Source organism: Corythoichthys intestinalis, chromosome 3 (assembly GCF_030265065.1).
Source record: "Corythoichthys intestinalis isolate RoL2023-P3 chromosome 3, ASM3026506v1, whole genome shotgun sequence".
NCBI classification, from domain to species: domain Eukaryota; kingdom Metazoa; phylum Chordata; class Actinopteri; order Syngnathiformes; family Syngnathidae; genus Corythoichthys; species Corythoichthys intestinalis.
Window position 1 is genome coordinate 29,129,269 of NC_080397.1, and position 27,039 is coordinate 29,156,307.

Below are 27,039 nucleotides of genomic sequence, written 5' to 3' on the forward strand. Positions count from 1 at the left end.
AACGTACATGAGTACGACGAAGAAGGTGGCGTCACTTTTTAAACGTCCACTGACTCTTCCCGTCTACATTCGATAACAGAACCCGCCAAACATATTCGTTACCGGTACTGAAACAGCCACAATTGTTTTTCGAAGGTTCAGGTATGGCAAAGTCATTTAATGTAAACGAATATCATATGGTATAACATTTTACGTGGTGAGACCTTTCCGTTTAGCATTAGCGCCGCGTTGTAAACAACTCTGCTTTCATCACGACGTGTGAGCCGAGAAACGAAATCTTCTTCAAACCTAATCGTGCTGTTCCTTATTACAGTCAGTGAATGCGTTTGCCTGACTTCGGTGTAGGCAGTTCGGGTTCAGTTGCCATTCAGTGACTCTGCAATTGTGAGTGTAATGGATCACCATGCCCTCATCTGAATCTTGAATCATGATTGATTAATGAGTGATCATGACTGATTCTTCTTTCAGTCTAAGGAATGGGCCAAGACAGTATTCAGATGAAGAGGCAGGGTGCCGACAACTTCACGGAATACTACAACTATGCCTGCACCCAACAAGGATCCACCCCCCTCGCTGTTGTGAAAATGCACATAGACAAGGGCATCCTGGATTTCAATGGAGACAGGGCCAAACTCGCAGATTGGTCCCCCATCCTGGACTCCATCTCAATCAATAAACACCTTCACCACATTGCAATTATTAGCACGTTCCAAACAAGCCACGGGTGTGGAGATGCAGGTAAGATATGTTTCATAACAGTGATCTTGGAGTAATGGTCTAGCTTTGCATCTAAAATGGGGCTTTCGGCTCATATATATGTATATATATATATATACAGTAAATCAAGGGCGTAGGTTTGGTCCAAACATTGGTAGGGACGATATGACAGCATAATCTGCATGGACATTTTGCCGGGGACTGGATATTAATAAAACGGAACATTACTGAACGGGCGTAAGAGCCACATTTCTCACGAATATGAACCTAATTAATTTTCTGGAGAAATTATAAAAGCAAAATAAATCTGTATTATTGACTTATGCTAACTTTTATGTGAATTGGTTCACGTGATGCAACGTTCTGTTCAAACTAAAAATCAGAATTTGTTGTAAGGTCTTAATGTCTTTAAAAGCATTAAATTAAAGAAGAAGAAAAAGAACATGAATAAAGCCAGCACGGTGTTTGAATGTTATACCAAATTGCCTTTCGAACTGTAAAATTCCTCATTGTTGTTTAAAAATAATTTGTGGGGGAGGGGGATTAGATCGTTATGGGAGAACATATGGAATCACAGGAGTGCCAAAATTAAAAAAACAAATGAAAATATAAAAGTTTATTTTGTCATTGTACTTTTTGTCATTAAAAATCACAAATGAAAAAAAACAATGGCAATTTTTTTTCATTGCCTTTTCTATTTCGCCTGGCATTGTCTTTGCCCGATGGTACAAACTCAAACATTTCTTATTATCGACATCATTAAATGCTATTGTTTATCCGCAACTATTCATCCTTCACACAGCCACTGGAAACAGAAATGTTCCATAAAGCAAAAAACTACTGATTTTGTCCACCTGCGTTGCTAAAATCGACCAACACTGAAAAGTTACCTAGTATTGCGTTAGGTATTTATTTAAATGGTAAATGGACAGTACTTATATAGCGCATTTATCTGCATGGTTACCATGCCCTAAAGATGTATTTATATGTTTCATTCTGTCCCATTTGTTCCTCTGCATTTCTTAACTATAGCGGGGCCGATTAATAGGGGGCCTACATTGTTGGCGTGGCTGTCAAAGCTGACATCACAGACAGAGCTTTTTTCGTTGAAAATTCTTGTGAATAAATGCTTACATTTCTTAATTCATTATAGATATGGACGTAAAACAGTCACGATTCTTGGTAAAAAGCAACCTAAAAAGATGTGCACTTAGCATTTATTTTATGTAAATATGTCAAAGTACAATGCTAGTCTCTCAGTCAGTGTGGTGGTCGCCATATGTAAACCGAGATTTAAGTGAAAATTCTTGTGAATAAATGCTTAAATCCCTGAATCCTTTATAGGTATGGATGTAAAACAGTCTCGATTCTTGGTTAAAAGCAAAAAAAAACAAAAAACGTACACTTAGCATTTATTTCATGTACAGTGGGGAGAACAAGTATTTGATATACTGCCGATTTTGCTGGTTTTCCCACTTGCAAAGTATGTAGAGGTCTGTAATTTGTATCATAAGTTCTCTTCAACTGTGAGGGACGGAATCTAATACAAAAAACAGAAAATCACGTATGATTTCTAAATAATAGATTGGGCATTTAATTGCATGAAATAAGTATTTGATACGTCACCAAAATCAAACTTAATATTTGGTACAGAAACCTTTGTTTGCTATTACAGATACCAAATGTTTCCTGTAGTCCTTGACAAGGTTTGCACACACTGCAGCAGGGATTTTGGCCCACTCCTCCATGCAGATCTTCTCCAGAGCCTTCAGGTTTCGGGGCTGCTGCCGGGCAACACAGACTTTCAGCTCCCTCCATAGATTTTTCTATCAGGTTCAGATCTGGTGACTGGCTAGGCCACTCCAGGACCTTAAGATGCTTCTTACGGAGCCACTCTTTAGTTGCTTTGGCTGTGTGCTATGGGTTGTTGTCATGCTGGAAGACCCAGCCACGACCCATCTTCAGGGCTCTCACTGAAGGAAGGAGGTTGTCAGCCAAGATCTGGCGATACATAGCCCCATCCATCCTCCCCTTAATACGATGCAGTCATCCTGTACCCTTGGCAGAGAAGCAGCCCCAAAAAATGATGTTTCCTCCTCCATGTTTCACGGTTGAGATGGTGTTCTTGGGGTTGTACTCATCCTTCTTTTTCCTCCAAACACGACGAGCCGAGTTTAGACCAAAAAGTTCAATTTTGGTCTCATCCGACCACATGACCTTCTCCCATTGCTCCTCTGGATCATCCAGCTGGTCAGTGGCAAACTTCAGACCTGTCTGGACATGCACTGGCTTCAGCAGCGGGACCTTGCGTGCGCTGTATGATTTTAATCCATGACGGCGTAATGTGTTTCCGATGGTTTTCTTCGAGACTGTGGTTCCAGCTCTCTTCAGGTCATTGACCAGGTCCTGTCGTGTAGTTCTGGGTTGATCCCTCACCTTCCTCATGATCAGTGATGCCCCACGAGGTGAGATCTTGCATGGAGCCCCAGAACGAGGCAGATTGACCGTCAACTTGAACTTCTTCCATTTTTTTAATAATCGCTCCAACAGTGTTTGCCTTCTCACCAAGCTGCTTGCTTATTTTCCTGTAGCCCATCCCAGCCTTGTGCAGGTCTATTATTCTATCCCTGATGTCCTTACACAGCTCTTTGGTCTTGGCCATTGTGGAGAGGTTGGAGTTTGTTTGTTTGAGCATGTGAACAGGTGTCTTTATACAGGTAACAAGTTCAAACAGGTGCAGTTACTAATTTAGTTAGTTAGTTTAGTTAGTGCAGTTAGGTAATGAGTGGAGAACAGGAGGGGTTCTTAAAAAAGAACTCAGAGCCGAAATATTTACTTGTTGGTAATGTATCAAATACTTATTTCATGCAGTTAAATACAAATTTATTATTTAAAAATTATACAATGTGATTTTCTGGATTTTTGTATTAGATTCCGTCCCTCGCGGTTGAAGAGAACTTATGATACAAATTACAGACCTCAACATGGCTTGCAAGTGGGAAAACCAGCAAAATCGGCAGTGTATCAAATACTTGTTCTCCCCACTGTAAATATGTCGAAGTACGATGCTAGTCTTTCAGTCAATGTGACGGCCGCCATATGTAAATGGCTTTTCTGGCAAAAACTCTTGTGATTAAATGCTTAAATCCCTGAGGTCTTTATAGATATGGACGTAAAACAGTCTCGATTCTTGGTTAAAAGCAACAAAAAAAATGTGCAGTTAGCATTTATTTTACGTAAATATTTCGAAGTACGATACTAGTCCGATAGTCAATATGGCGGCCGCCTTACTTAAACAGAGCTTTTGCAGTGAAAATTCTTGTGTATAAATGCTTAAATCCCTGAATTCTTTATAGATATGGATGTAAAACAGTCTCGATTCTTGGTTAGAAGCAGAAAAAAACGTGTAGTTAGCATTTATTTTACGTAAATATGTCGAAGAGTGATGCTAGTCTGTTAGACAATGTGGTGGCAGCCTTACAACAAAGAGCTTTTTACGTTGGAAATTCTTGTTAAAAAAATATATATATATTATAATTACCTTGAATCCTTGAACAAATCACTCCTGAGACCATCCTTCCTGTTTGTATGTGGTATAGCTTTCCTACTTTTTCCAACATAAATCCGGCGTTGGATCGCTGAATGTGTCTCTGCAACCGACTGCGAATAACTGAAGCGGATTGTGGAATGGCCCCCTACTTGAAGGCGTGGTGCAGTCAAGGTTGAATCTGACCCGTCAATATCATTATGAAGTCTTTGTCTTAACCTTCGCCAAACCCCATAGACTTACTCACCAAACCCCTGTGTTTCGCTCGAACCCACGTTAAGAACCGCTGCTTTAGAAAGTACCAAAAAAGATGACATGGATACTTTTTAGGTCATTATTTCAAAAATATTATAGTAATAAACTGTCAATATTTGTTTGTCAGTTAATAAATCGTGGTAGCTCTAATCTGAAGCTCTTTTTCATCACAGATAGAAGGTACTACAAGTCACTGTTCAGGAAAAAGGTCCCAGCTCTACGTTCTAAAGAAATAACTTTCAAGTTTTGTAAGGCCCTGAAGGAGTGTCTGTCCATCTCTCCCAACTTGAAGATATTAAAGCTTAATGGGCTGCCGCTGAGGAGTAGAGACCTTGTAAATTTGACAAAGGTAAAACTAGACCAAAAAATTGCATCTTGCATTCTACAGTAAATTATTTTTATCTATTTTTGAAGCATTGAAATGGTTGTTTTTCAGGGTATAGCAAAAAGTGTTTCCTTGGAAGCTCTTTCTTTGGCAAATTGTCCTATTGCTGATGAGGGCCTGGAGGGTAAGAGATTACTTGTGTATAATGTACCTGTATTCTTTGGACGGAAAGTCACTTCGCGGTATAAGTTGCACCACGCAAGAAATGCTTTATAAAGAAGGAAATAAAATATATGTATGTCAGACCGGAGTATAAGTTGCCTTTCGTGGCTTATCTTCTCATTGAGTTCATGAAAGCACTCCTATGTGTGTACTTACAAATGATGGTTTGAAGCAAATGTAGTATATAGACGATGTTAAATGAGTAGCCTATCATTGACTGCTACAGAAATGAAGTGCAGCAGATGCTCTTCATCTGCGTTGGAATCACTTAACATTTACCATCGAATGTGACCAACTAAAGATTCCTCCTGCAGTTTGTCTACGTTTCCAGTTAGATTTTCATTTTCATTTTCATGTATCGGTCAGTATTCATTATTTTTGTTGCGCATTGGCTCGAACTGGAAAGGCTGAACTGTTGAGTTCATCGCTACAGATAGCCGGCGCCACCAGAACAAATTGTGACCTAAACAACAATGGCGATTTGAACCGAAATATGTTCTAAAAATATAATCCTGAATTATTTTCAAAGGTTTCTAACAAAAAAAAAGAATGTAGAACCGACTTGTCTTTTTAGTCGTGCTTCCTTTGAATAATTTTATGTATAAATCGCACCCTTGGTCAAACTGTGGGAAATATAGCTGTGACTTAGTCCGAAAAATACAGTATGTAATCCCCTGATTTGTTTCCATGTTTCATAAACTTAAAATATTGAACATTTTTTTACATATTTGTAATTATGTTTGTGTCCTTCAGTTATTTGCCAAAGTGTGAAATACTCTACAAGAATCAAAGAAGTAGATTTTTCAGGGTGCAATATTACGTGGAGGGGAGCTGAGCATCTCGTCAACATCATACAGGTGAAATTTGATAGTTTACCATAATGCTTTCCTAAACCAAACTCGTTGCTCAAGTATTCTTTTCGCTGAATACTTTTTTACTTGTACTTGATTAGATTTTTTTGGATGACTACTTTTCCTGTTACTGAAGAAATATTAGATGGCATTATGTTAGATGGCAGCATTTATTAAATGCTTTCCAACTAATGTAAATGTCTTTTAAAAAACAATAGTAAAGAATTCATAACAATGACGAGCCTGACAAATGACACAACCTTTATTTTGCTTCAGCATCAGGGAATACAGAGGCATGGTTCCGCATGGGCACAATCCTTGCGGTATCAACAGCCAAAATTTGAGGGTATGGGTGGTCTCCGACGTCTCACTCTCAACTGTAACACTTTGATCGGGGACCTGGGTGCAGCTCGTCTGGCACGTGAACTGGCCGAAGACGTCTGGCTTAAAGGTTAGGAGATGGGGGGGGAGAAGGCAAAGAAAGATGTAAGACATTTTTTGTGTGTTTGGGATGATCTGGGCAGCTGTGGACCTTCAGAAATGTGGCATTTCCAATCGAGGAGCTCGTTGTCTGCTGGAAGTTCTGAAGACAAATTCTACTCTATGCGTGCTGGACATCCGGAATAATCCTTTAGTTGGTAAGATGTTATAACATCAACTTTTTCCCTCCATGCACCTTAATTCCATCTGTATTAATTGTAGTGTTTTACCTCTCAGTTCTATTATGTTCATTGTCACAATTATAGTTAAGACATGTTCACCCTTTGTATGTTTTCACATTATTCAGTGTCAAACCGCTGTTTTGACATCTTTTGTTTTTCAAATTGAAGGGGATATAGAAATATACGATATACATCAAATCCATTTTGATTGCTATGGCTGGCAGTGATCATTCACTGCACAGTTGAAATGGATATGACATCCATTTCCGTCAATGGCAGTGAAACATGAAGTCTTAGCCTCCTTGCCCCACTTGCAATTTTGCTGAAATGCTGACATTTTTCAGATACCCAAATATATGTATATTGCGATACACTTGAACGATGCACTTCGATATCCGAAGGTCACGATACATTATCAAAAAATGTAAAATAAATAAGTAATTCATTTTGGAAAAAACTGTAAAAACATTTGTGTGTCGATTTCGATATCCCAAGGTCACAATACGTTATCAAAAAATGTAAAATAAATAAGTAATTCATTTTGGAAAAACTGTAAAAACATTTGTGTGTCGATTTCAGGCAGTAGAACAATGTTATCTCGAGCTAGTGAAAAACTTTCCACGAAAGACAGAAAAAGCCAAACACTGTAGGAAGTCTATTATTTATTGATAAAAATGAATCCAAAAATATTCATATAGAACTTGTTGCATTTTGTTCATACAGTAACACAAACACATGCATATTTTCTTCAACAAATAGTCATTGAAGTCTCAACACTGTTGGCTCTTGGACTTACAACACTTGATAGTGCCATAAAAAGCCAATTAGATCCAAAACTACATGGCTTGAAGAAGTTTCATTTGGTCATCTTTGCTCAATGCTGCCACCTGCTGCCACCTGCTGTCAACACTGTTGTGGCCCCAAAATATTACAACTCTTGCCTCCCAACATGCAATGCGGAGCTGAAGCTATTAATAACTTTCAAAGTTCGTGTTCTCTGCTAATTATTTCTTTAGTTAGTGTTCCAGTTGTTCCATTAAATGTTGGTTATGCTATTTGGTTTGTTGTTATGTGATAATTTTAGTTTTGTTTTGAAACTGAAAGTTTGAAAGACGTTTGATTTAATCCACGCTTCTACTTGCCATTGTTTATGAAGTGTGTGGAAGCCTATTCATTATGAAGCAGGAGTTTTAGTTGAGCGTTTATGCCTCAAGAGCCTCACTAAAGTGCTAGGCTACTTGTGAGAAAGATATTATGGACTCCTGGGTTTCCCCTAGGATTTGTTTGAAACTGTGTTGGTGGTGATGATGGGCTGCATCGGAGTCAGACAGCGTGCTGCGGCGAAATTGTTTCATATGACATTATTTTTTTTTCCCCAAGAAAAACCATAACAAAGATCTATTTGCAAAGTTTGCATCCTGCCTGCACTTGATTTTCCTGGATTTAAAAAAAAAAAAAAAGAGGGCTCTTTCATAAGGGAAATCAGCAATAGGTGGTCAATTTGGGGCATGCTGTCAGATGGTACCCCTGCAGCCAGTTCCTCAGGTTTGTCTTCACCTACACAAGAATAAAATAATAATAAGATCTAGGAAACGAAGACACACAAGGATCTCTAAATTACATTGTACAGTTCTGTACATTGTAAAGTTGACCAAATTTCTTACTCTGTTCATTGCAGAGAAATAGCTCTCACAGTTCACTGTTGAGATGGGCACGGTCATCGCAATGGCCGACAGTTGGCTCAAGCAAGGGTCCAGCCCTCCCATTCATCACTCTGTAATGCCATCTTTGACATCATGCTGACCAGGTCCATAGTCTGAAACCCATTCAATGGATTAGCCATTAAGACTACACTGTTTCAATCCAACGTTTTCACAGTCATTAGTCAATTCAATTTAAGTTAAAACTGAAGTGTCTTTGTTTGAGTTACTTTTCTGATTGTTATAAAGTTAGTCCATATTGCAAATAATGATCTGTTTCAATGAGATGAAAAATATTTCAATCCAAATTTGCAATCTGTTTTTCTTTTTTTGGGGGGGGGGGAAGGAATGTGCCATATTATTAGCATTGAAAGATTTTCAACACCTTAATGTCGGTTAAAACAATACAATTTTAGTCATAATAGTTGCACAATTCTTAATACTCACCTTGATTTGTGTTAAGGCCAGGGTTTGAACTCTGCGATTTCTGCCCATGTTGGGTCCCAGCCATATGCTCTGTACAGGTATTTGCTTTTTATCTTAGTTTTCCTTCCCTGGACTGAGTGCGCCTTCCTGATCTGACTCTCCAGTTGTGATCTTGCCTCATTCAGTTTTTGAACATTATATCTCAACATTAAAATACAAGGCTTGCCAAAACTATTTGGTTATTTCTACTACTCTGAACTGAAGGGCACCTCAGTGGCTCACGTTAATATTTAATTAGCTTCAGAAGCTAGTTGAATATTTCTGAATGTGACTGTCTACCTCCCCACAACAATAATAGCCTATTTGTTACCTGACCCTCCTCCTCAGGAACTTTTCTACTACTACAAAATGATCATCTGAAATGATAACCTGTGACATCAGCAACGAACAAATATTATGCTAGGTTGCAACGATTCGGGTCAAAGGCACGACATGAACTTAAAAGTTACATCAATGTCCATATTAAAGTTGTTTTCACAAGCTTAAACCAGAATTATATGTATTAAGTTGAAACGTCTTTCTGTGTATTTTTCTCCCGATTTGCAACTCCACTTCGACAGTCAGGCGCGTTTTTACAACAAGAGAACCAATATGATTTTCAAAATAAAGCGTGTGAAGGAACAATTTCTATTTGACATGCCATGTCTGCAGACTTATGGCAAATAGTGCGTAAATAATGAGGTCTCTATACTCATTTAGACGTCATGTTAAATTATACATTGAATGCATCTTTAAAAAAAAAAAAAAAGAGATTTCATTTGCAAGGTGTGGCGGCTTTTATTTTGGTATGGCGGTGCACCACAATTTTTTTGTGTATGGGGAAACCATGGACTATGTTGCTCAATTCATATGGCAGCATATCTGTTCTAGTCTGTATATTGCACTCCAATTTTTTTAGAACACAATGCGTATCGTGACGATTCGTATGCGATATATCTGCAAATGATATTTTGTCCCAACTCTATTATACTGGTCTATATTTTTTTCTCTAATAACGCAGCCAAATTCATTTGAAAAATAAAACTCAACTCATGAAACCAAAACAAACAGTTTGGAAGACATGATATTTTTGCATTTCAGTGCTAAAAATATTTTTTTGCTCTTTTTTTAGACAATGCCATAATTAAGACCATAATAGAGAAAGCACTAATGAGAGCTGAAGCACAAGCACCAGAGGTGAGTGGTTTTGGCTAGTGTCCAATATGAATGAAGCAATTGTTACAAAATAAGATGAATAACTAAATGCTTATTTCACTGTAGTACAGCTGGCTCACGCCAGCCGCCAAAGAGCCACCGAAAGCTTCTGCTTCTAAGCGGCATGTGTCGTCTAGGGCGTCAACAGAGAAAACTGGTGCAATTTATAGTCAAGTTTGTGCACAATGTCTTCTGTGATCTCCTGATATTGAGGGTAATGTAACTTTCTGGCGTTGCTCTCTATGCTGTAGCCCCACAGAAAGTGACCTCTGTTCGAAACGAAAGCTCAGTCTCTAGTCAGCTTCAAAAGGCTGCCACCCGCTGCAGACATGGGCCTCAACATTCAGCTGCACGTGCTGGACGCCAGCGGTGAGACTTCTATAAAGCTAGTTTATAGCAAGTTAAAATAAAAATGGACAGTATAGGCCTATCCACTGGCTGAAGATGATAACATAGCGGATTCTGCAATCTAAGAATTTTAAAGCAATAGTTATTAACTTTTCAACCTTCATTAAACATAACTTTTGTGCTTAAACATCGACTTGCAAGTAGTTCAATGACACCTCTGTTACGGCCCTAGGGGGTCACTTTCACTGGCACTAAGCAATTTTGAGGAGGATAGTAGGAACCCTGCCACACAAAAAACTACAAATGTCCTACGTGCCTTAAGACAAACCCCTTTCCCCATTTGTTACATTGTCATATAATATTGTTTATCCTTTACAAAGACATTGGAAACACATATGTGGTTAAGTCCGACTGCAGGTGATCAGGACTTTACGACACATGCGCAGGTCCTCATGAGAAATGTGGTCTGCCATTAGGCAAAACAGCTTTTGTCCCCCAGCATCACCAAATCACAGAAAACAAAGTGATTAAGAGTTTCTTTCACAGAAATTTAGAAAAACCACGAAAATCCTGTATTTTTACAGGTGTGACAAGATCACTCTCATAGGGTTAGCAACAAGTATGTAACTGATTTTAGAGCAGGAGTGTCAAACTCATTTTTGTTCGCGGGCCACATTTTTGGCAATTAGATCTCATATGAGCCAGACTAGTTCATTTTTTCCCAAATAAGTTAACTCACTGGTCATTCGCCCCCTCCCAGTCAAAACTGATTGGACGTCTGTAGTCGTCATCAATGGCATTGAAAGATGAGCATTTACAACCTGTCCTTCTAGTATAAGTGCAATGAAAGTCTATCGTTGTCAATGGCAGGCAATGTGTTAATTTTTTGTCACATTCATGTAATTTTAGGATACTTAGTGGTCACTTCCTGTAAACTTTAGATCATTTCCTGTTGATTTTTTTTTGGGCATTCATAGGTTAATTCCTGTTGATTTGGTGCCACTTCATGTTGTTTTGGGTGACTTCCCTCTTAAATTATAGGCTACTATGGACGGTGCTAGACGTCCAATCCATTTTGACCTCGAGGGGGCGACTGAACGAATGTAACTGTGGACATGAAAGTGGGCCAAATGCAGTAGTGCACGCACTCGATCACACAATTCTATGGTTTTACGGTGCCAATGACAAACAAGCAGAGCAACTTATTTAAATTTGGCGTTCTGAAACGATGGTTGCTCTGAGGATGGTAGGGATGGACGTATTTCAGAAGGTGGGGCTTAAAGTTTGTTTCTTAACGTGCGTTATTTATTTTGTGTTTATTTTCCAGGAACCCCAGGGAGCATCATGGAGTGGACGAAGTTGGTACCCGCTTTAGCTGTTGAGGCATTTTTTTCAAGCGGTCGCTCAATTGTCGCAATGCACCGTGCATTCCGTAGACATTTCAGTATTGCCCCAGCGGTCGTGTTCCTGGCCGGCAGTCGTTTCGTGGGTAAACAACTTCAGGGAAACGGATGATGTAAAGAAAAAGAAACCTGGCCTCCCACAAACAGCAAGGTAACCCCAAAACATTGACACAGTGAGACGATCTGTTTTGAGATCTCCCGGACCGTCCGCCCGCAAACACGCATCTGCTCTGGGGTTATCTGTTCGTTCTGTGAGACGAATCCTCCATGAAGGATTGAAATTTCATCCCTACAAATTAGCTATGGTGCAGGAACCTAATCCACACGATTTTATTGTTTGCTTGAAAAAAATGCCTCAACAGCGAAAGCGCGTTCCAACTTGGTCCACTCCATGATTCTCGCTGGGGTCCCTGAAAAATAAACACAAAAAAATAATGCAGGTTAAGAACCAAACTTTAAGCCCCACCCTCTCAAATAAGTCAATCGCTACCATCCTCAGAGCAGTCAGTGCTTCAGGGCGCCAAATTTAAATAAGCAAGTTTCTCTTCCCCACCCTGTAGAAGCATGTGATTTTGTATGTACAGTTTAATTGAGCTACAACGTGCCTGTTAGGCAGAACAACCCTGCGGGCCATACATTTACCACCCCTGGTTTAGAACATGTATTGACACGATGGCCTGTGGCCCCAAGTTTTAAATTTAGCTGTTTTTTTTTTTTCTAGAGGCTTTCCTCCTGCAGATGCGAAGAACTGTAGTTTCCTGGTAAGGCCTCACGAAGCCAGTCAGCTGAATCTTGGAGGCCAAGTATGGATTTACACTGGTACTTTTTAGATGAAATATTGTCATTCAAACACATTTCTGAACCCATAAGGCAGCGTCCACTGTGAAGGTTACATTTGCATCTGGTTCGGAGGAAGAGGAGAATTGTGACGAAGAAGAGGCTGAAGCAGTGGTGGCAGGGGATCAAAAAAGATTACATGGAAGCCGCCAGGACAGTGACGTTGATCGTCGACTGGAACGTATGCAGGTTAGCGGTATTTCATTGTACATTTAACCCGGGGGTCAGCAAACCGTGGTTCTAGAGCCGCTTGCTGCTCTTTAGCGATGCCCTAGTGTATCCCTGGTGTTTTTCAAAAATTTATGAAAATGGAAAAAGATTGGGGGTGAGAAATATATTTTTTGTTTTAAGATGGTTTCTGCAGGAGAACAAACCTGACACAAGCATTCTAATTCATTAATATTCTAAAGTTAAACTTGAGGCGGCATCGTACAACAGAGTTGTACCCCTAACCCAATTGCTTACGTTGTTTGTCAATCTTGTCCTGTAGATAGCGCTACAGGAATGTCGTTTGAGATTGGGAGAGGAGCGCAGAGCCAGGCTCAAAGCGGAATCATATCTCAGAGAGGTACTGTCATGTCATCACATTTTTCAACTGTATTAGCTTCATTATTTTTGAATAATTCATATAATTAAATTTGGATTCAAACATGAATCAACAATTCTGTTAAGTTTGCATGTCCTCCCAACACTTCCATAAATTTGCTTCAGATCGTTCTTCATCGCTACCGTTGACGGTGATAGACATCCAATCCATTTAAACTGCAAGGGGTTTAAAGTCCTCTATCGTAATGACAGAAATTTTTCAGCAGAGGGCGCTAGAGATCAATCACGAAATTGACGCATTGTTCCAGTACTGTCTGTATGTTGTGCTCAAAACAAATACATACAAAAACAACAACAAAAAAACCGCAAAAAATCAGAAAACACACAAACACAAAATCGACCAAAAAGCTTTATTTGATATTTTAGTGTAGTTTTAGTAGTGACTGGGGACTCATTGGCTGCCATTGACGACGCTAGACGTTCAATTGATTTACTGGGAAGAGCGGATGAATGACTGTTCATCCAATCAATGAAAATACATTTGGCTAGAGTATGTAACACAGCGGTTTTTTTTGTAAAGTTCGTCAGTGTAAGGGTGTGGTATTGTAATTGGGATGACATTGGCTCATGGTGAGGTTTTGACAGTGTAAATACATTAGCATATTAAACTAGCGATTCAACATAATATTTGGGAGCAGTTGTGTTGATGTTTGTGCGAAATATAAAGTATGCGTGATCCCAATCGAAGGTATAATACCAAAACAAAATTTTTGGGGAACTCAAAGGAGATGTTGTTTTTAAATTACTGAAACTGAGTTATTTCAGAGGTGGCAATATTCTTGCCCACAGGGACAATATATAAAATATGAGTAAATACAACATTTTTATTGCATAATACACACAGTACACACATAAAGGGAATTTGGTGTCCAGTTCAGACACAAAGGTATTGGGGCATATCGATCATTTTGGCCATAGAAAGTGTTTTCCTGGCATCCACTAAAAGATTTCACTGATGATCAAGTAATTGTACAACCATAAAACCCACTTTATGACGGGCATGTAAGTCTGTGTAAAACTGTAAAACTGTGATGTGGAAAGTAATAATTTTTTTAAATTGGCTGACACAGGAAGGTTAAGTTTCATTTTGAGCTAGTCATTTCATTTAATCTGTTGTTCAACTGCATTTTGCTAAGCAGCACTTGAAAATGACCTACCATTTTGTACCACTTTTTCTTGCGCTACAGTGTCATATCTTCAAGTTTACGTTTTGTTTGTATTTTTCCTTTGAGATAGACAAACTGTTTACCCCTAAATTAATACAATTTGCAAGAATATTATTTATAATATTTTTTTACAACTGCATGTGCAGACTAGTAAGGGAGCAGCACCTGAAAATGACTACAGTGTCCTACTCTCATGTTTACCTGTTTTACTATATTAATATTTACTTGGATTAAACATAGTTTACTGCTAAAATAATACAATTTGAGGTTTTATTTTTGTAGGTTACATTTTCATGATCCACATCAAGCTGTTGTTGGTGCCTGCTGATGGTGACTGCTGGCTGTGGGCACTAAGCCTATTTTTAAATAGCAACAAACAAACAAAAAAAGCCTTTTATTTCATGTTTTGATGACTGACCATTGCCATCCATTTTTCCTGCTGCTCGTGGTCCTTGGGGAAACAATGCTACATAACCAACCATCACAGGCCACTGACTCATTGTGCCCTGCGACTGGCTGGCAACCAGTTCGGGGTGTAACCTGCCTACTGCCCGTAGTTAGCTAGGATAGGCTCCAGTGCCTCCACGACCCTTGTGAGGAAAAGCGCATGGAAAATGAATGAATTAATTTACCTGACATTTTCTTTAAATCTACTGTTGACTGGAGTTTTCTACCCCTTGATGTCACAGCAAGGCCTGAGGCATGTTGATTTTTTTTTTTCCAGAAAAAAAGAGGGCATTTCGAGGGTTGTAATTTATTTAATTTATGCTATTATTCATCAACGCCAGTTTCACTTTCCTGACAAAATTACCGTATTGGCCCGAATATAAGACTGCCCTGATTATAAGACGACCCCCTCTTTTTCAAGACTCAAGTTTGAAAAAAGACTTTTTGAACACCAAATTAATTTTTATACAGAAAATAATTACAGTACATCTGAAACAAATGATTATAACAATATATTTGAGACAAAAAGCATGTGATTTTGCCTCATTCAAATCTTAATATCTGAACATTTAAATGTGTAAAGTGCAATCACATTCGTAAATGAATGGCTTCTGGTTTTTGAAACGTAAATAAACCAATCTATTGTGATAAAACAACAAAATTGCAATAACTGTATTAACCATGAAAGAAGTGTTACTGTAACTGTAGTCTTGAAACAAATCTGAATAAGGAAAAACATTGCAATAAAATAATGCAAACTGCTTAAACTTGAGAGTAGCTGAGATCTGTCATGACAGAACATCGCTTCAATGATATCTGGCGCCATCTAGCGTCGTGAATGGGTATAATATCTAGACCGCGAATATAAGACGAACCGCACTTTTAGAGTCTTATTTCAATGCAAAAATACAGTCTTATATTCTGGTCAATACGGTATATAGTGAGCTTTATCGTGACGCTCTCTACCATAGGTGTGAAAGTCGTGGCCGTGGTCCAGATCCGGCCCACCGCATCATTTTGTGTGCCTCAAATTCGGGTTTCTTGCCAAAAATAAAAATTGTTGTCCCTTTTAAAAATGAGTAAGCATTTTTGTTACCAAGCCCCCCGCTCCACCCAATTTTATCTAAATGGATTTTTTTTCCCCAAAATTTATTTACCAGCTTTTGATTTTACAACAAGATATCACTGTTTCTTGTGTATATTTAACTCATTCACTGCCATTGACAACGATGGATATCACATCCATTTGAACAATGACTGCTGGCTTTTATTGATAGTGTTTCAATGCCACTGCCGGCAGCTGACATTGAAATATCTCCGTCAATGGTAGCCAATGAGTTCAATTATGAAATAACATTAAATCTGTTAGAAGAGGAGGAAGGTTGATTGGTTTCTTAGTTTTCCTTATATCATAGTTATTGTGTAGTGAAGATATAAACAGTTCATTTTCAAAACAGATCTGGTTCGTCTACCACCATCAATAGTTGCCAAAGAGTTAATAATGTCATAAATTTACATGGGTTTGCATTAGATTCGGGACAAAATATATAAGCATCGCGTTTGGGGAAAAAAAATGGATCGATTTACATAGACTATATGCATTGCCACATGAGTTGAGCTATATATCCCATTAATGATTTTGCCAGATCGTTTTAATGATCTAGGAATTTTCTCATGAGCCATTTTGTGGCATTTATGAGCCAGGAAGGGTCAACTTCTGTTCATAATGAGTAGGCAGAAAAACAGGCTTCCACCCATTTCTTGCACAATGGCAAGTAGTACCAGGTGCTTGCAGGTGAGTTTGAAACATCTTGCAAACTCATGGTTTTGAAACAAAACTAAAATTATCACATGACAACAAACTAAATAGCATAACTAGCAATTAATGGAACAACTGAATAAATAGTTTGCAGAGAACATGAACTTTGCAAGTTATTTCTAGCCTCAGTGCTGCATTGCATGCTGGGAGGAATAAGTTGCAATATATTGGGAAAACAACAGTGTTGACAGCAGGTGGCAACAGAAGTCGCTCTCCCAAGGGAAGTGAGCACTGAGCATTGACCAGTGATGGCCAAATGAAGCTTGGTGAAGCAATGAAGCTCTGCAAAAAATTGCTTCTCTATGGTGCTAACTAGTGGTCTTAAAGCCCAAGAGTCAGCAGTGTTGGGACTTCTATGGCTATTTAAGAAAATGTAAATGTGCTTGTGTTACTACATGAACCAACAAGTGCTATAGGGATCATTTGTTATTAATTTTTATGTAGAAATAACGGCTTTCCCACATTGTTTGTCTAGAAAGTATTTAAGGAGCTCGAGATAATTCTTTCACAGCCTGAAATCCACAGAATGTGACCCCCAAAAGTTTAATTACTTTGTTTTACATTCTTTTGATATCGTATCATGACCCTGGCATGTCGAAGTGCATCGTATCGTGAGTTTATGTCTTTCGTCCCATGCTTAGTTTGCAGCCATGATACCGCTCTAAAGGAAAGAACTAGAACTTGGCGGGTGACAAAAGAGAGTTTGACACACCTGCTCAAATTTTTTCTTCGTTGCTCATAATCCTCCATTGACAATATGCAATGAAGATAAAGTATCAATTTTATCAATATAATGTTTTGCCACTGTTAGAATTCAATGGCTAAACTACCATTGATGGAGATTGAGGTCCAATCCATTTGAAGTGGGCTGCCCTTTCAAATGTGCTGGACTCCTATTGATTTGATTTTAGCATTGTGATGAACAACAATTCTGAAAAGACTTCTTCCTCATATTTTTTTCCATTTAGGTTGAGCTGGAAAATGCTCGTCTTCGTGATAACAACCTCGCGCCGCCTAACTTCAGCGCCCTGGAAGATGAAGATGTTCTGGAGAGCATTGAACGCTCCTTCACCAAGTTCCACGCCTTCCTGGATCTCGTCAAGGATGCTGGGTGAGTCATGTGATTACCTGATATTTCTATTCCCACGGTGCTGTGGCAGTGGAAAACAACTGCCTTACTTTGGCATCCACTCTTTCTAAATGCTCATTTAAAAAAGGCTTAGAAATAGCTTTTACATTAAAGCACATCCAAATCTGATTCTAAAGTGTTATTTAAAAGAATATATATCCATTTCGATTCTGGTACCTCATTTATTTAAGAAAACGGATGTCATGCCGCAGTTCAGTCACACATAACTTTAAACTGCAACTGTAGTTACCGCTATATATTGTATTTTACCTTCTTAAAGGCTAGTTTTGTGATTAAGTTCTATTGGCTCTCATCAGACTGCAAGTGGTCATGCTTTAACTGCTTTAAAAAAAATTAATGTACTGTTAAAATGAACCTGTTTTTAATTTAAGTACATTAAATCAGTAATCATCATCACAACTTTTGTTGCAAATTTGCAATTCGCATAATTGACAAAATAAAGAATTATGGATTAAATTGGCCCCAAAACACAAAGTGAAATGCTATAAAGTTTAAAAATGTGTTTGATTAATATATTCTTGAAAGAATATACGCTCAAACTTGGAGGTCAATCAACCTTTCCTTTCGCTTTTGCAACCGACTTTGTTTCTCTAATCACTTCCCTTTGTTTTTTTTTTTTCTTGTGGGTTTTTTTTTTTTCTTGTGGTTTCTCCCACTCACCAGTGACCTTGGTCTTTCATTTGGGTGCTAGTTGGAGAAAGTACTGCTGAAGGATGTGAGATGGTTTGTTTACTTTTTGTAATAGTTTCATTTTGCATTTTTTTTTTTTTTTTTTTTTTTTTTTTTTTTTTTTTTTGTGATGTGCTATACAAACAAACTTAATTCAAGAACAAACATTACAAACCACAATTAAATGGATCATAAAATGAATTAAAGCAAGTTTCCTGTCCTTAAACTGATGACCTTAAAATATGTGAAACATGCAGGCCACATGGTTTAAAATAATTCCTCTTGATTCATAGATGAACTCAAAATGAAACTTGTGGCACCTGTTCTGGGCGGAGGTGGCAGGCCATTGACTTCCTTCCTCATGATGTTTACATTCACTATTCGCGTCATTGCTCATGAGTGGTCTAGACATAATGAAAGTGGAAGCTAAAGCTGAGGTTTCTTTTTCATTCTGATGCTTCCAGGGTATCAAAAAAATGGTCCATTTTACTAGCAAACATGCCAAAGACCCTTGAGCACAAAATAATCAATGCTATGATTTAGGAGGAGAGGAGAGTCTTTCTTTCCAGTTTGCGCACTAAATTTTTAAATCCAAAAGAGGATGCAGCTCATTTATATTCCGTATCGCAGAGAGTGTTAAAGTTTTTTAAATTATTTGAATTCTCAAATGATGAACCACTTGTTTTGTTTACAACTGATCATAGTACTAAATGTCTATTAATGTGACCTAATGAGCTCAATGGGTACCAAAATATAGATTTACAGGGTGTCACATGGTGTCCACAGGTAAATATAATTGGCTAACGATAGCACCACTATGTTCATAGGTTGAATAGGTGTGTAAAATTGTATTTGTTGTCGTTGTTTGTTCTTCCCCTCTTCTGTCTGCTTCCTTCCTTTCTGTGCCCCCATAACCCCTTCCTGCTCGCTGCTTTCTCCTATTAAATAAAATGTAATGAACGACCACAATGGGAGTATTCAAACTCACATATGATACATTAAAACTGTTTAAGCCATTAGGACACTCATTACTATTCTCCATGTCTAAGCAGCTGAACAGGACAAAAAATAAATTTAAAACGGGGAGAAAAAAAAGAGAATGGTTCTTTATGTGGATTACTACCAGGGAACCGCATTAACTGATTTCACAAGAAACTGTTAAAGCTTAAGGGTCTTTTTAGTGGGGTGCCATTTGTGTCCCTGGTATAAATAAAGCTGTATTTTCACAAACGTTAAACAATGAAACAATAGTATTATCAATTGCCTTCAATTATAAATTCGAGGACTGGCTCCTAAATTCAAAATTTTTTAAATGTAATTTTTCTTCTGGTAAAAGGTTATAGAATTTTGATCTATCCCCAGTGTGAGCTTTCAAAATAATTATCATTTCATTGTCCTAGATAAACTTTTAATCATCTTGTTTTTAAATAAAAATATTGTATTTTTTATTTAATTTTTTAATTTTTTAAGGGTTTTCCATTTATCCTCAGTGTCACTGTCCACTCTGTTGTGTTAGTGTCCCTTTAAGAAAATTCCTCATCTATTAACGATATCACTTTTCTGCGATAAAATCACGCCAGAGCCAGGAAATTCAACTGTGATAAGCAGTTTTATTTTTTGTAACATAAAAATCTGATTTTGCAGTTTTATGCGCTACGTTCAGTGTGGTTGATAACGTGTCCACTCAGTTAAAGCTATATAATAAAGGAATTAATTGAATCATTTGACCAGGTTTATGTGTAAGATTTAGATTTCTCATCAAGTATCCTAAGTCACGTTAGTTATTATGCTAGCAAAGCTAGGCTAAGGGCTAACTTTAGCACAAAACGCCCCCTCTATTAGTGGTCACTCGGTTACATTCAAATGGCACCTTATAAAAAAAAACTGGCCTTCAAAAAAAATAATCTATCTGAAAAGAAAAGAAAATATTGATTTGATTGGCATACATTTGGGAACAAGCACAAAAAGGTTACAACTAGGCATGTGCTGGTTTACCGTGGTATTAAAAACAGTGGTGAGCTTTTTCTTCTAACCCAAAAAAAAAAAAAAAAATCGCTTGTATGGGAGTATTTTGGCTACCGAAAAGAAGCAGACAGCCGTGGCTTAGAGGAGGAAGGACATCCGACGTCAAGACTTGCTCGCGGAGGGTGGCTGCAGGGGGGGGGGGGGGGGGTAGCAACACCTCAAACTGATTTCACATTTATGTGACCATCATCCGTCACTTTATACATAATTTGAGGTAAGTAAACGCTGTCATTTACGTTTCCCACCAGCTACGAGAGTTCTCTCCAGCATTTTTAGTGTGTCTATCGATATTAAAACAAATACTATGACGTCATGTAACTAGCATATTAACGAGGCAGATAATGTGGCTCGTTAGTGACACACTCGCTCTCCATTAATAGTTTAATATTAATGGTAGTAGTGGTATATTAACCCAGAAAAAGTGAACATACTCACATTCCTGCATCATAACTTGGACTGAGAGAAAGCTATGACAATATGCAAGTCTAAAAATGTTGAGATGGAGCTTTAAAGTCAGTGAAGTGCCTGATATATATAAATATTTTATTTAGAAGTTGTTTTTTTTTACTTTTTTAATAGAAAATATTTTTGTTCTATTTTCTAGCAACTTGAGCTGTGAGTTTAGTATATAAGTTCAAATTTATTTCAAATATTTCAGTTTTTTATTTTTTGTTATATTATTTATTTTAACATTATATTCATGTCGATGTTCCAAATTGCAAATATGTTGTCACAAATTTTATAAATCCTGTTCAATGGATTATTTTTTATTTATTTATTTACTCGTACATTTTAGAGCTATAATTGCGATACCGTGAAACCGCTGTATTTTTGCTTAACGGTATCATACAGTCAAAATCTAATACTGGCACATGCCTAATTACAACGTATGAAGCAACTATAAGTACCGCTACTTTTCAATCACCCTGTATATACAGCTAATAATTTATAACTTTTTGGAGAAAATGGATTTAAAATATAAATAATATCATTGGTTGTTCAGTTCATAGTGCAAATGCTTGGTGGGCCGGATAAAAGAAAACCGCAAGTATGTGTCACCTAACCTTGCCTCCCTACCCTCTTTTAGATGCTTTAGTTTTGTTTTGACACATCTGATTGCCTTTAATAGCCCCTAATCTCTTCTCAATAAAAGATTAACATCATATCTTAACAAAATCTTAATCTGTCAGTGATCAGCATTTCATTGGAATGCAATAAATCCCCACCAGTGTTTTATGTGATCATTTTCAGACTATACACGATGAAGCAATCCTGACTTGACAGAACATTAAAAACCGTGGCAATACGTTCCATATCAGTTTAAACTAGAAACCACATTTAAACTTTTTAATCAGTTCCATTTTCAGTTTTAAACCTTCGATGTGCTTTATACACATTAAATGAAATGTTTAGAAAATATCGTAAGGTGCGTTTTACTCTATGCTCTTCAATATAAACATTTCAAACGCATCAGCACGAAATTGTACGATGAAACTCACAACAGGTGACTGTGCAATGACATTGTGCAAGAGATGCTTTTTTATCATCAAAGTCACTGACTGGCTTCCCGTGCTTTACAACCTGCACTTAAATTACCGTAGTTTCATTTTGAGCATCAAGCATTTTCAGTTTGTTTGATCATGTACTAGTATATCCTTGTGAGGGAAAACACTTGAAAATGACCCTGTTTCTTATTATTATTTGTGGACAGATTTGAATTTAATTGGGCTAGTTATTGAAATACATCACAAGGTGTTAATGGCGAGTTTTAAATTAATTAGAAATCAAGCCAATGAGTGTGTTTTGTCCCTCGACTGACGCCGTAGTTCCCTGTTTACTGGCCTAATCCGAGTATTAGAACTAATTAATTCATAAATTAATACATTCATTGAATAATAGATAGCTGCTGCTCTAAGCACAGCAATTAAAAGTTTGTCCTACTGGCTGAAACTAAAAAGCAGCTCTTATTAATCATCAAACTTTTGAATTTGTGGTTTTATTGTTGTAACATTCTTAAATTCACAGTTTAAGTGCAAAAATGATCAACACACCCCATTTTGTAGGGATGGACTGTGGTAACAATTAAATTCACAGTTCATTGTAAACCATTACAAGTGAACATACACTCCCACATGAGGTGTATTTTATTGGCTAAAATCAAAAGTGCAAATCATTTCAAAACTGAAAACATTTCTTGAAATAGTGCAAAAATAAATACTCAGTGTTTCAATGAATGCCTACTAAAGTGGAGGAGGACAAACTCAGACAAGGATTTTAAAAAAAGTTTTACTGATATTCGCCATCTGACTGCGTGCACCGAACCGTGATGCCAGTACCGCGACTGTTCGGGATGAATTCAAATGATGTTACACTCTTAATACACTGTACATGTTTGTACGTGCTGTACGTGCATAAGTTGTCCAAACTTGTTAATTATTCTCCCCCCCCACTTGAATTTGAGGTCCAGTCTGCTCCTTATGTAATCCAGTTTAAAGTTTAGCTAAAATGTTGTGTAAACGTATGGTTCATTACAAATTTTGGTTTGAAAAGTCTAGAAAAATAAACCCTCACTTCTGTTATTTTTTGCTACATATTATTCAATAATAGCTAATATCAAAGGCTTGATTAGCTCATCTTACAGATGAATGGTAAAATTTTTAGTACGTGATTCCTTTTGTGGGAGGGACCCACCACTTCAAATGGATTGGACGTCTACTAGTGATAAACTCATTCCAATTCACAGCAGAAGGATGGCAAAAAGCTTGTTTTATTGTTATGACTTATTAGTTGTTTTTTAGAATATCCTAGAATGAATTCCTCACCCATGTGTCAATAATTGTTGTATCGCCATACCGTAAGATCATCATTATCGTGAGCTTCCCTTGTATAGCGGGGTACCCAGAGGTTCCCATCCCTAAATTACATGATTGCTATTTATCTCATTGGCTGCCATTGACGGGGCTAAACTTCCAATCTATTTTGAGTATTAGAGGCGGCAGTACGGTTCGTACCTATTTGGCCATAGGCGGCTGTTTGAAACCGGAACAAAATAACTAGGAAACATGGCTGCGGGTACACATGTTTTCATTACAATATAGCTCGCAGGTAAGATATCTGTACTTCACTACCATTTCATTCATATTTCCTCTCTTAGCCTAGGTCAGCTAGCATCAATGGCTGGCATTGAAACATCAGATTTCCCGCCTTTGGGAAAACCGCAGCTCTCCTCCACACTTGGACCTGAGACCCAACGGAATGGAGCAGCATCAAGTGTATGCCATTATGACGATATTCGTACGCAAAATTCAGTAAGTATTTTTTTTATAATAGGTGCTTTTCTCTTTGAGGAGGAAAATCCTCTGTAACTTGCTGACAAACCTGCATTTACGTACAAAAATATTGCATTTGTGCCATCTATGTTGAAATTGGAGCTTCTTAGAGTTGTCTAATAGGGGGGAAAATATATATATTTGCCGCAATTTTGTTTGCAATTTCAAACACTTTGTGTAGGCATCTTTTAAGGATGTCTACTAATTACCTTTTTAGCCATTAGCTACCATGAGCTTTGATGGTGGGATAGGTTTGTTCAAACTGCGGGGGGAAAAAAAAATATTTGGATGTGCTTTTTCCCCTCCATAACACATTTCGCCGGAATCAGATCAGGACTCTATACATGCAGGTCCTCAAAATCGGGTGACTTGGGCTAGCATAGCTTAAAAAAAAAAGTGATCAGGACATATTTATACAGTCAATTTCAACTAAATCAGTGATTCTTATTTGATGGTGATGTGCGCCCAATACAGCTATTTTTGGATTATCGGACGGAATCTGATTTGAATCCATTCATCGTTTGTATTTAGTATCATGGTGCTTTTCGGCTGCTGTAAATCAAACCACTGGGCAAATATGTCTGCTGTGTGAGACTACTGCTCTTTAGAAACTAATGATCTAAACTAAACTAAAGAGCATCTTATAATACTTGTAAACATAGCATTTCTTGAGGGGGTACGAGCTGGGCTCGATTTAATACAGAAAATACGATTCATCATTTACTGGTTACATGATTTTTTTTTTTTGTCATTATTTTTACTGGTCTAAAAAGGTTTTGCCGACACTGATACCTATATCATGAGAAAAAAAAACTGATCAGAAATCGGCATCAGGACGTCCTTAGTTCAACCATACTAAAGGTACCGAAGCCCACGAGTTTGACCTGTGCATTCACTGAATGCTTCGAAATTACAGTAAATAGTAAAGCATTTTTTAATTCAGATTTAAAACTGATATACAATTTCTAAGCTAGCATGCTACTATGTTGGCAAATTCCTGTTCATATCACATCCTACTTTGAAAGTATGTTTTTAAACTGGTCAGAATTGAGTCCATGCTATCTGTAGGTCTGTTATACTTCTTTATATCCAGTGTGAGTCAACCTTCCACTGAGCAAACTAGTTTCCCTTCCCATCCAATAGAGGACTAGAAATTAATAATTACTATAATTTGGGGGCAAACCAGTCCAAAATCTGGTCTAGGCATCATATGAAAATGGGGCCATGTGCATCTTAACCTTCGTCGAACCCATTGGGTTCGGTTGAACTCACGTTAAGAACTAAATACATTTTTAAAATAACATAACATTTAAATGCTTTGGATGAATTGTACTTGTTTTTTTGTTTTGTTTTGTTTTTTATTATTTCTCAGCACGCTCTAGGTTTTCTTTTCATTAACAGAGGAATGCCAACAATTTTGAGAGTTGGATGCATTGTACTTTTTTTTTTTTTTTTTTTTTTTTTTTTTTTTTTCTAATTATTTCTCAGTGCACTCTAGGTTTTCCTTTCATTAACAGAGGAGTGCCAACAATTTTGAGAGTACGAGTGTATCATTACATCATACTTCACACCAATTACTGCCAGGACTTTGGTGCCATATCTTATACGGCATCTTAGAATGTTATAGAAAGAGCACCAAAAATGAAACATGAACAGGTGTGTCTTTTTCAGCAGATAGCCAATGATAGTTTGCCCAGATAAGGTACGAATGGTACATTGTAAATCCAGCCCAAGTTATATGATGACGCTTGGTTTCCACTGTTTTTAGGCCGCTGCTGCTCACCCTGATGGCATAGGTGACATCATTGAGACCCCCATATGTGCCTCTTCTCTCAAAATGCCATCGCATCGGGAGGGACCACTGGGCATGAACTTCAGAAAGGCTGCTGAAGCACAGGTGGACTTAAGCGTCATAAGAGAAGAGGAGTCGGATCAGTTCTTTAAACCCGAAACTCAGTATGACTCCGGTTCAGAGCACAGCTTCCATAGCCAGAGTTCCCGTCATGAAAGTTGTCTGGCTTCAAGAAACAGCGGTTCCCATCGTCCTTCTGGTCACAGCAATTCTGCTCATAGCCATAGTTCTAACAGCAGGTGGAGCGCAGGCGATATCTTTAGAAACTTAACAGGTAACCAAGCGCACTCGCCAGGCTCGCAACAGCTGGGTGTCATACAACGATCTGGGTCAGAAACGTCAGAGGAGGAAATCACCTCTATGGTGACTTTGCAAGGATACCCAGATGGTGGATTTTTTTAGAATGTCCAACAATCGAAGCTATTTTTCAAGTTTTCTGTTCAGATAGTTGCAAATCTCTATTAATACTCACTCAGTGCCAATGATGACGATAGACGTCAAATCCATTTCAACTGCTGAATAGATTGGACAACCGTCAAATTTTACGACACATCTATTACCGTCAGTGGCAGACCACGAGTTGGCCTTGTGTACACACTTGGAATTGATCGTAGCGGAGCTTTAGATACTTCTATACCACCACGGAAGAAAACATACAAACCTGTCTTTGTCACTGAACTGGTGTGTCTCCTATAGAACCAGCTTCCTGATTTAGACTGAAACTTTAGCACTGTTTATCTGCAAACCCAAATTCTTCTTCTTTAATAAAACATTGTTTACAATGACTTTATACCATTATTCCTGCTTTTGTGTCTTAATGCCTCGAGTGACGAGCAAGCTCATGTTCTAACTATAGTGTATGGCGATCACTTTAACATGTGAATTATCAAAGATCCCACACTTGTTTGCGTGTCAAGACCTGTCAAGCTTACTGTTATCATGAGCGACCACAGTGCCAGACTCTACTTTGTACTTTCACTCTCTGTGGGAAAACTGTACTCCTGCTTTATGATCTCTCCTCAGACTCTGCTGATAGGTTGTGGCATTATGGAGTGAGAACAGTCTGTAAACAGAAGAGGGAACAGTAAGATCGAACAAAAGAAACACAGTGGGTGACAATACACGTGACATTTTTTTGTAAACAGTCTGACTGTGATAATGTCCTTTCTTAGCAAATTATACCACAACGGAAGGCTGTTGATTTTTTTTTTTTTTTTTTTTTTGTGGACACTTTCAGGGACAGTGGTCACTCACTGCAATGGACAGATTCAAAAGTTGAGACTTAAAGGTATGACTGTATACAGATTTTTTTGTGTTAATTTAAAATACTGTACCTTTCTATTCCATGCATGCTCCCTCTAACAATGCCCCGATAAGTACACAGAGCCCTGACATTTTAAATGAGAATAAATAAATAAAGGAGAAAGGG

General features: G+C 37.9%; 1 protein-coding gene across 1 annotated transcript; it reads left to right on the forward strand.

Moving 5' to 3' along the window:
• cep78 (centrosomal protein 78) lies at nucleotides 1-27,039 on the forward strand. The gene is made up of 17 exons (XM_057831925.1): nucleotides 1-141; nucleotides 314-384; nucleotides 469-738; nucleotides 4,693-4,868; nucleotides 4,956-5,028; nucleotides 5,820-5,923; nucleotides 6,194-6,368; nucleotides 6,442-6,555; nucleotides 9,877-9,941; nucleotides 10,026-10,116; nucleotides 10,211-10,328; nucleotides 12,432-12,513; nucleotides 12,581-12,736; nucleotides 13,038-13,115; nucleotides 17,554-17,696; nucleotides 23,584-23,737; nucleotides 25,527-27,039. The coding sequence occupies exons 3-17, from the start codon at nucleotides 477-479 to the stop codon at nucleotides 26,010-26,012; spliced, it is 2,277 nt and encodes a 758-aa protein (XP_057687908.1). The 5' UTR covers nucleotides 1-141; nucleotides 314-384; nucleotides 469-476; the 3' UTR covers nucleotides 26,013-27,039.